Raw genomic sequence first — 10,564 nt, 5'->3', positions numbered from 1 at the left:
CCAAAAACAACAATGATTGACGGACTCAAGTTTTTTAGCTACTGGCCTACTCTGGTCCTCTTTTCTGCAGCTATTTCTTTTATGAAGATAGTGTCTTACAGAATGGAAGAAAAATGTAATCAGGAGGGACTATAATATTTTGGTATCTAAAGGAAGTATTAAAATATTATAGTGATGAGGAGCACAAATCTACAATCCATGTGCTCCGATACAATGTTCTCAATTTGAGAATGACGGTTGTACTCGAGAACATGGATTGTAGACGTATGTTCTTCACCCGTATAATATTTTTAATCAAAGTGTAGATTTTATTATCTGCACCAATAAAAACCAAGTATTCTTCCTTCCCAAAGGAAGAGTGGTTGAAGACAGTAATATATTCCCAATATTGAGAATTACGGTCTCATGGTGCAAGTAATACAGTCTACATTTTGACCCTGACCTCTACTTTTACCCCAATTCTGAGGTAATTTGGTCCTCCCTTCAGCCTCATCAGCAGAACTGGGTTGAAGTCGGTAGAAGCAGCAAAGAAATGAGTGATCAAATCTGTAGGCCACAAGACCCTCACAGAAAAAGGCAGTAGCTGGACCCACTGAACGCTAATTTTCGACCTGCCATTTGTTTCAAGGGGAAAAAAGCAAGGAAAAAGGGCACAACAGACAAACGACAGAGACAAATACATGAAACTAGACTGAGATGATATGTCATTCCTTGCCCTAGTTGGGCAGGAATCCTCCTTCGAATATAGAAAGCAAAAATCTCCTCATGGCCGCAACGAACTGGACAGGGCAGGGCTGCCGACGGACGAGGGCAGACCAGGCGGAGACACTCATTCTGATCCTACACACAAGGATAAAAAGCACACCAAGTTTCACAAAGCCACTTGACAGTACAGTACGGTTAATATTTACTTCCAGCTTAATGCTCCTCGCAATGCAAATTACGTTACGTTGGCTAGTTAGCACACATTCTCTCTCTCTCTTTTTTTTTTTTTTTCATTTTTCCAAGATGGATTCCAGCATTGAAGCGAGCAGAAACTTTCCCGGCCATTCAGACACGCTCCCGAAGCCACACAAAGAGTGTTTTGCTTTCCGGGGCTCCGTCCCCATCGGCAGACTTCTCCATGGCTTCGCAATATTTCAGAACTGCCTGGAAGAGGTCTCCCACTCGCCAGCCTTTCTCCTGCAATGTCTTTGAAAGCTAGAAGGAAAAGAACATGGGGGCAATTCAGAAATCCAATAGCTGATGGCTGAAAATATCAGTGCCCAAGTATAGGGCAAGTCTCACCCTATAGGGACAAAAGAGGAGGTCGGAGAGCTTCATCACCCTTTGAAGGGCATCTTTTCCTAGTCGTATCTCCCTGACCCACAAAAGAGCAGGTTGGAGAGCTTCATCACCCTTTGAAGGACATCACCCCTTTGAAGGACATCTTTCCCCAGTCATATCTCCCTGACCCACAAAAGAGAAGGCCGGAGAGCTTCATCACCCTTTGAAGGACATCTTTTCCTAGTTGTATCTACCTGACCCACAAAAAAGGTGGTCAGAGAGCTTCATCACCCTTTGAAGGACATCACCCCCTTGAAGGACATCTTTTCCTAGTCGTATCTACCTGACCCACAAAAAAGGTGGTCGGAGAGCTTCATCACCCTTTGAAGGGCATCTTTTCCTAGTTGTAGCTACCTGCCTCACAAAAGAGGAGGTTAGAGACCTTCGTCACCTTTGAAGGACATCTTTTCCCAGTCGTATCTACCTGACCCACAAAAAAGGTGGTCGGAGAGCTTCATCACTCTTTGAAGGACATCTTTTCCCAGTCGTATCTACCTGACCCACAAAAAAGGAAGTCAGAGAGCTTCATCACCCTTTGAAGGACATCTTTTCCTAGTCGTATCTACCTGACCCACAAAAAATGAGGTCAGAGAGCTTCATCACTCTTTGAAGGACACCTTTTTCTAGTCATATCTACCTGACCCACAATATAGGTGGTCAGAGAGCTTCATCACCCTTTGAAGGACATCTTTTCCTAGTCATCTACCTGACCCACAAAATAGGTGGTCAGAGAGCTTCATCACTCTTTGAAGGACATCTTTTCCTAGTCATCTACCTGGCCCACAAAATAGATGGTCAGAGAGCTTCATCACCCTTTGAAGGACATCACCCCGTTGAAGGACATCTTTTCCCAGTCATATCTCCCTGACCCACAAAAAAGGTGGTCGGAGAGCTTCATCACTCTTTGAAGGACATCTTTTCCTAGTCAGATCTACCTGACCCACAAAAAAGGAGGTCGGAGAGCTTCATCGCCCTTTGAAGGACACCTTTTCCTAGTCAGATCTACCTGACCAGCAGAAAAGGAGGCTGGAGAGCTTCATCACCCTTTGAAGGAGCGTATTTTTCCCAGTCATATCTACCTGACTCACCTGACCGGGGAGGCAGAGAATGTTAAGGCGGGACAAAGAAGAAGGGTCCTCTCTATGGTGGCTTCCTCACTGTGGAACATCACCCTCGTGGAGATTAGACTGGTCCCCACTTTGACCCTCTTTCACAAGGCCCTGAAGACATGGTTCTGCCAACGGGCCTGGGGACCCCCAAAGTCATATGGAGCCCATCAAGTCTGATTGTTGTTGTCAGTCCAGTTGCCTTTTGAAAAGCACTTTTGGGACAACCACGACCTGGATGATTGAGAATCTCCATAGACACAGTTGTTATTCTTAAGCTAGGGCAGGGGTAGGCAACCTTGGCTCTTTTATGACTCGTGGACTTCAACTCCCAGAATTCCTGAGCCAGCCACGCTGAGGGGAAAGGGAGAGGTTGCCATGCTGAGCCATGCTGGCTCAGGAATTCTGGGAGTTGAAGTCCACGAGTCATAAAACGGCCTAGGCCTAGACCAGAGGTAGGCAACCTTGGCTCTTTTATGACTTGTGGACTTCAACTCCCAGAATTCCTGAGCCAGCTACGCTGAGGAGAAAGGGAGAGGTTTCCATGCTGAGCCATGCTGGCTCAGGAATTCTGGGAGTTGAAGTCCACCAGTCATAAAAGAGCCAAAGTTGCCTACCCCTGAGCTAGGAAATAGATACTTCTATAATGGATATCCTCAAAACCTGGTTTTCTTCTTCCCAATCATGTCCTTAAACCTGTTTGTCAGAAAGACATTCCCAAGAGTTCCAGTGACCAGGACTGTGTTACTAGTAAGGCAACAGCTTAAAAAAAAATGCGCACAAATCAATTCATTGCTAACAGTCCTGAATAAACTGGTATTCGACAATTGCTCGGGTGAATATGAACATATCTCTTTTTTTCCATCCTTCCATGACATAACGTGTGGTTGCTTTGGTAAATGTACTCTATTGTCAGTGGAAACCACTGACTCCGGAGTGGTAATTTAGGAAATGTAAAGATACACAAGGCAGAAATCAGAATTTCCAACTACAAGCCCAAGCTTGTGTAGTTCAAACACATTTTGCTGCTCAGAGGCTCTGAGGAAATTTTTCCTTGTCTCACAGCTTGAATAAAAACACATGTGTAGGATGCAGAGGGGAAGGTAGCTTGCTATCTGGGATGAGAACTGGAATTTTGAATTAAAAAATACAACCCTGAAGGTTTCTTTGGACCAAACACATCACACTGTATTATTATTAATAATAATAATAATAAAGTTGGAAGGGACCTTGGAGGTCATCTAGTCCAACCCCCTGCTCAGGCAGGAAACCCTATACCATTTCAGACAAATGGCTGTCCAGTCTCTTCTTCAAAACTTCCAGTGTTGGCGCATTCACCACTTCTGGAGGCAGGTTGTTCCACTGGTTAATTGTTCTAACTGTCAGGAAGTTTCTCCTTAGTTCTAGGTTGCTTCTCTCCTTGATGAGTTTCCCTCCGTTGCTACCACTGATGATGCTATCTAGTTTGGATAATGAAAACTTCTGCAAGAAAACCACCAAGCTCAGAGAGCACCAAGGACCCTTCATTTCACCAGTGAGCGACAAAATTTCTCCTTGGTTGATGACCACATAGTCAATCAATCAGAATAGAGCTGGATGGGACCTTGGAGGTCTTCTAGACCCAACCCCCTCTGAAGTGGGAGACCCTGCACCATTTCAGACAAGTGGCCGTCCAGTCTTTTCTTAAAAACCTCCAGTGATGGAGCACCCACAACTTCTGAAGGCCAGCTGTTCCACTGATTGTCCTCACTGTTAGGAAGTTTCTCCTTAATTCCAAGTTGCTTCTCTCCTTGATTAGTTTCCATCCACTGTTTCTTGTCCTGCTTTCAGGTGCTTTGGAAAATAAGTTGGCCCCAACTGTGGCAGCCCCTCAAATACTGGAAGACTGCTATCATGTCACCCCTAGTCCTTCTTTTCATTAAACTAGACATCCCCAGTTCCTGCAACCGTTCTTCACATGTTTTTGTCTGCAGGCCCTTAATCATCTTACTTGCTCTTCTCTGCAGTACTCCAGGGGTAATCTTAGTAAAGTTTTATAAAGTTGTACGTTATAGTACCCCTTTATAAAACCTTAGCAGTGTCCAGAATTCCATTCCAATGTATGCCTCCAAGTCAGTTTTGAATCCTGGGGACTACCCTTCTCATTTCCTTGACAATATTTTTAAGAAATGGGTTCTTAAATGTTCTGAGGGCTGAGAGAGGGCCTGTCCCAAGGTCACCTAGAGTTGCTTCACCATTTCACAAACGTTTCCACAGGCTCTCTGACTCACCTCCTCTCATTAGCCAACCTATTTTCCTTCAATGTGACTTTCTAAAAAGCTAAATGCCATAATGGCTGCCTTAGGAACCCTTGATTTTTTTCTAAATAGCGACTGTCTAAAAGGATTAACCCAAATGGCTTCTGACGAGTTGAATTTGGAGCAGGCCATCCTGGCGGACAACAACATCGCTTAATTACACCCTGCGAGTTCATACAAATGGAGATGTGGCCGTACATAATTGCGGGTGAAATGTGATCCGCACAAATAAGCAAGTACCTGGAAGGGAAGGTTGATGTTGTTTTTTTTCTCTCTCTCTCTCTAAAAAGACCACAGAGCTCGGATCACAATGAGGTCATTATCTGCTTATGGATGAACTCAAAGAGAGTATTGCAGGGCATTTTACTATCCCAAGGAAGAAAATGAAAGTGGATTCAAAGTCATATTTAAACACAGCTTGAGATCTTCAAACAGAGATGGGTACATATATCAGATCAGGGTCTTCATCTGGTCATCATCAAGCCTTAGTAGAATAACAGAGTTGGAAGGGACCTTGGAGGTCTTCTAGTCCAAACTGCTGCTCAACCAGGTACTATTTTAGACAAATGGCAGTCCAATCTCTTCGTAAAAACCTCCAGTGACGGAGCACCCACAACTTCTGGTGGCAAGCCGTTCCACTGGTTGATTGTTCCCACTGTCAGGAAATTTCTACGTAGTTCTAGTCACAAAGGTGCTTTTTCACGAGGCAACTAGACTTTCTTGATTTTCTTCGAAGACGTTTCGCTAGTTAAGTTCTAGGTTGGTTCTCTCCTTGATTAGTTTCCATCCTTTGCTTCTTGTTCCACCTTCAGGTGATCCAGAATAACAGAATAGAATAACAGAATAACAAGAGTTAGAAGGGACTTTGGAGGTCTTCTAGTCTTCTTCTAGATTGGTTGTCCAATCTCTTCTTAAACACCTCCTTGTGATGGAGCACCCACAACTTCTGGAGGTGAGTTGTTCTACTGGTTAATTGTTCTCATTGTCAGGAAATTTCTCCTTAGTTCTAGGTTGGTTCTCTCCTTAATTAGTTTCCATCCGTTGCTTCTTCTCCTGCTTTCAGGCACTTTGGAGAATAGGTGGACCCCATCTACTTTGTGGCAGCCCCTCAAATATTGGAAAACTGCTATCATGTCACCCCAAGTCATTCTCTTTGTTAGATAGACATACCTCATTCCCTCAATTGTTCATTATATGTTTTAACCTCCAGTCCTCTAATCATCTTTGTTGCTCTTCTCTGCACTCTTTGTAAATATTCACATACCTGAATAATTTTAAATACTGCCTGATGTTTCCAAGCAGAAATCGGTAAAAAAATATCAGATGAGGGTCTTAATCTGACATTATCAAACCTTCAATTGTTTTTTCCCCCTAGAATTACACAATCAGGCCTGCTTGATCACCACAAAGACACGCAATCGATCCTCTTCCATTTCTGTTATACTACATATCTCTTTACACAAATGAAAGTAGAAATAATCAAAAGTCTCTTATCATTTATAACAGTGTTTCTCAACCTTGACAATTTTAAGGCATGTGGACTTCAACTCCCAGAATTCCACAGCCAGCAATGCTGGCTGTGGAACTCTGGGAGTTGAAGTCCACATGCCTTAAAATTGTCAAGGTTGAGAAACACTGATTTATAATAACCATTTTGTGTTCTCGATACTGACGATTCTCTTAAATATTGAATACTTAAAATGGGGCGTTATGCTGAGCTTCAGAAAGAGTTCTCGCTGAAAAAGCAACAGGGAAAAAAAAATAAGAATTAAGTGTAGCTGCTGTGCTAGAAAACAGAAATAGCGTAGCGGAAATAAACAGGCAGCAAAAATTGTCGACTAGAAGGTATTCAACAGGAATGAGGATGCAGTGAACTTGAAGGAAACATTCAAATCAACCGAGCCGTTTTTAGCGCAGGAGGCAAATTAGCCACGCCACCACAGGTCACCCAAAGGAAATTAGCGGAGAACTTTTTAATAAAAAAAAAAATGCCTCAGGAAACGCATTATGACTGTACAAATTTTACCACCGACAAACGTGAGAAAAGGGATTCTGAACACTTGCGATAGGGCGGACTGAAATATGAAATGTAAGGGAAGCATCAGGATGATAAAGACAAAAGCGGTCGGATCGTTATAGATTGTAGAGTTGGGATCATTTTGAGAGTCAGACTCAGCGCAGACGCCAACATGAGTCAGCTGTAGTTTTATGTTCATTTCCCATCCAGAGGGAAAGGTACTGGAAAAGGTACCAAGGAGAGAGAGAGAGAGGAGAGAGAGAGAGAGAGAGAGAGAGGAGAGAGAGAGAGAGAGAGAGAGAGAGAGNGGGGAAGGAGAGAGGGAGGGGGGAGGGAGAGAGAGGGAAGGAGAAGGAGGGAGAGGGACAAGGAAGGAGAGGGAGAGAGAAAGGGAGGGAGAGGGAGAGAAAGAGAGGGAGGGAGAGGGAGAGAGGGAGGGAGAGGGAAGGAAAGGGAGAAAGAGAGGGAGGGAGAGAGAGAGGGAGAGGGAGGGAGTTCTCATAACATCTTCACGCCAGCGGATTGGCTCCTGATGGACTGGGGCATTGGGGAGGAGTTTGCATATTGGGGGATTTAGCGTTAACGGTTTGAGTGGGAATTTCAGATTCCGGCTGACTTCCTAGCCATCACTTTCTCTCAGTAAAAGTTCTTTTGAAAGAACGCTTCTTTCAAGGACCGTGCTTTCCTGAGTAGACAGCTGAGGCAGGACCTTATAATATGGCTATGAGAACAGGACCATAACGAAGGTTAAGCACCCAAGAATGGATCCTTTCGAACTGTGGTGTTGGAGAAGATTCTTAAAGAGTTTCCCCTGGACAGCAAGGAGATCCAGTCGGTCAATCCTGAAGGAAATCAACCCTGACTGTCCTTTGGAAGGACAGGTCCTCAATCCTTTGGCCACCTAATGAGGACTCATTGGAGAAGACGCTGATGTTGAGAAAGATGGAAGGCCAAAGGAGAAAGGGAGAGCAGAGGAGGAGATGGTTAGATGGCGCCCTCAACGCAATGGACATGAATTTGGACAAAGTCTGTGAGACAGCAGAGGACAGGGGGGGTGCCTGGCATGCTGTGGTCCATGGATCACAACAATTTGGACATGCCAGAGTGATTGAACGACAACAATTTAAACTCAGTTCCCTGGAACATGCTAGGGCAACCTCAACAGGTGGTTCAAACAAAGGTATAATTGATACGTATTTATTAATGCAGGGATCTTCCAACTTGGCCCTTTTATGACTTGTGGACTTCAACTCCCAGAATTCCTCAGCCAGCCTCCATTTTGTTGGTTAGATTTAAGACAGGGGTCTTCCACCTTGGCCCTTTTATGACTGGTGGACTTCAACTCCCAGAATTCCTCAGCCAGCCTCCATTTTGTTTGTTAGATTTAAGACGGGTCTTCAAACTTGGCCCTTTTAGGACTTGTGGACTTCAACTCCCAGAATTCCTCAGCCAGGCACGCTAGCTGAGGAATTCTGGGAGTTGAAGTCCACAAGTCCTAAAAGGGCCAAGTTTGAAGACCCCTGCATTAATGAGTTCCACACTGATTTTTCATGAAGAGAAGGGTTCCTCAAGTGTTCGAAGTCTGAAGACCAAGTCCGAGGGAAATTATTGCGAGTTTACATCTTTGCTACTCACGAGGACAAACTCTCCCGGCGTGTCGTCATGGAAACGCAGCTCGGCCACACCTGCTTCGGAAGCACTAAGCCNCCCTTCTCCCTCCCTCCCTCCCTCTCTCCCTCCCTCTCTCTCAAATTGGGTTCAAAATCCTAGCTATCAACAATAGACACAGTGGTGGGATTCAGCTGGTTCACACCACTTCGGTAGCTAATTTTTTGTTGCCCAGGCCCAGAATGGACTTCCAGAAGCGGCATCCACCCAGAGAACCGGTTGTTCACCTATTTGAATCCCACCACTGGAGAGACACCATCAACTATAACAACTCAGGAAAACTGTAGATCGTGATAAAGAACTGAGTAAGCCAAGATGAAGAGAGGCAATCCTATTTTTGCCTTCCACGCACGTCAACCACATCTAATGCTTAAAACCATTTTTCTGTGACGGTTCACAAGAGACAAGGCAGGTGGTTGTGGGTTTTTTTAATCAAAAACACGCAGATTAAACTTTCGGATTATCTTTTTGCTGGAAAAATGAATGGGGGAGTAAAAGATTCCTTTGGTCATCACGATGTAAAAAAGATGCGGAGACTCTAGAAAGAGTGCAGAGAAGAGCAACAAAGAGGATTACAGGACCAGAGGCTAAAAAACATATAAGGAACGGTTGCTGGAATTGGGGATGTCTAGTTTAACGAAGAGAAGGATGAGGGGGGACAGGATAGCAGTCTTCCAGTATCTCAGGGGCTGCCCCAAAGAAGAGGGAGTCAAGCTATTCTCCAAGGTGCCTGAAGGCAGGACGAGAAGCAACGGATGGAAACTCATCAAGGAGAGAAGCAACCTAGAACTAAGGAGAAACTTCCTGACAGTGGAACGACTTGCCTCTAGAAGTTGTGGATGCTCCATCATTGGAAGTTTCCGAGAAGAGACTGGACAGCCATTTGTCTGAAATGGCGTAGGGTCTCCTGCTTCAGCAGGGGGTGGAACTAGAAGACCTCCAAGGTCCCTTCCAAGTTTGTTATTCTGAAAGCCGTTGGGTTTTCAAAGTAACCCATTATCTACTGGGTTAAACTCTCCTTATTGCGTAGAAAATTAAGGGAAGTGTCTTATGTTCCATCAGTTGGGAAAAAAAGTTTAATTTCTGGCTTTGTTGATTTTTAGTTTTAGCAGGGAGCAATTGTTCTGCTAAAAAAAGAATGCTTAATAATGTCCATAAGGTGGAGCTGCTCTTTTTATATTCATTTGGAAAATGTGAATCAGAGTAATGTGAAGCCGGGCCTCTGAGCAAAACCCCCGATTGTGGTCCATCGCAGCTGGACTAACCCACTCCTTACAATTTAAGTGGCTCTTTCAGTGTGGTTTTCTCTTTGTCACCTTCTTGCAGTTTACCCTTCTGCCATTTTCTCTTATCACATAAATTCCTGCTCAGTGAGGAAAAGACGAAACAGATGTACACTCTAAAAAAGCCATCTGTGTAGAAGCTCTCCTGGGTAGACTTAACGTGTGTCAGAACACAGAATAACAAGAGTTGGAAGGGCCCTTGGAGGTCTTCTAGCCCAACCCTCTGCTCAAGCAAGAGACCTTATTTCATTCTTGACAAATGGCTGTCCAGTCTCTCCTTGTGGATGGAGCAGCCACAACTTCTGGTGGCAAGCTGTTCCCCTGATTCATTGTTCTCACTGTCAGGGAATTCCTCCGTGGTTCTAGGTTGCTTCTCTCTTGAATGATCCTCCATCTGGTACTTCTTTTCCTGCCTTCTGGTGCTTTGGAGAATAGGTTGACCCCCAATCCTTCTTTGTGGCAGCCCCTCAGATATTGGAACCCTGCAATCAGGTCACCCCAGTCCTTCTTTTCCTTAAACTAAATCAGGGCTCTTCAAACTTGACCACTGTTAAGACTTGCGGACATCAACTCCCAGAATTTCCCCAGCAAGGAGGGCTGACTGAGGAATTCTGGGAGGTGAAGTCCACAAGTCTTAAAGTGGCCAGGTTTGGAGACCCCTGAACTAGACAATAATAATAATAATAATAATAATAATAATAATAATAATAATAATAATAATAATAATAATAATAATAAGAAGAAGAAGAAGAAGAAGAAGAAGAAGAAGAAGAAGAAGAAGAAGAAGAAGAAGAAGAAGAAGAAGAAGAAGAAGAAGAAGAAGAAGAAGAAGAAGAAGAAGAAGAAGAAGAAGAAGAAGAAGAAGAA

At 44.2% G+C, this 10,564-nt stretch overlaps 1 protein-coding gene across 1 annotated transcript in view; it reads right to left on the bottom strand.

Moving 5' to 3' along the window:
* Nucleotides 1–1,024: 1,024 nt before the first annotated feature.
* AKAP11 (A-kinase anchoring protein 11) overlaps nt 1,025–10,564 on the bottom strand; it is a 28,495-nt gene continuing 18,955 nt past the window's right edge. Inside the window, exons 10-11 of the mRNA XM_029283157.1 lie at nt 8,382–8,488; nt 1,025–1,200 (exon numbers count right to left, since the gene is read on the bottom strand). Coding sequence (XP_029138990.1) covers nt 1,051–1,200; nt 8,382–8,488 — 257 coding nt within the window. The 3' untranslated portion in view covers nt 1,025–1,050. The remainder of the gene's footprint in view (nt 1,201–8,381; nt 8,489–10,564) is intronic.

Source organism: Protobothrops mucrosquamatus, unplaced genomic scaffold, assembly GCF_001527695.2.
Source record: "Protobothrops mucrosquamatus isolate PMUCROS unplaced genomic scaffold, P.Mucros_1.0 scaffold28, whole genome shotgun sequence".
Lineage (NCBI taxonomy): Eukaryota > Metazoa > Chordata > Lepidosauria > Squamata > Viperidae > Protobothrops > Protobothrops mucrosquamatus.
The sequence above is the reverse complement of the archived record's forward strand: the minus strand, read 5'-3'. Positions and strand labels throughout refer to the sequence as shown.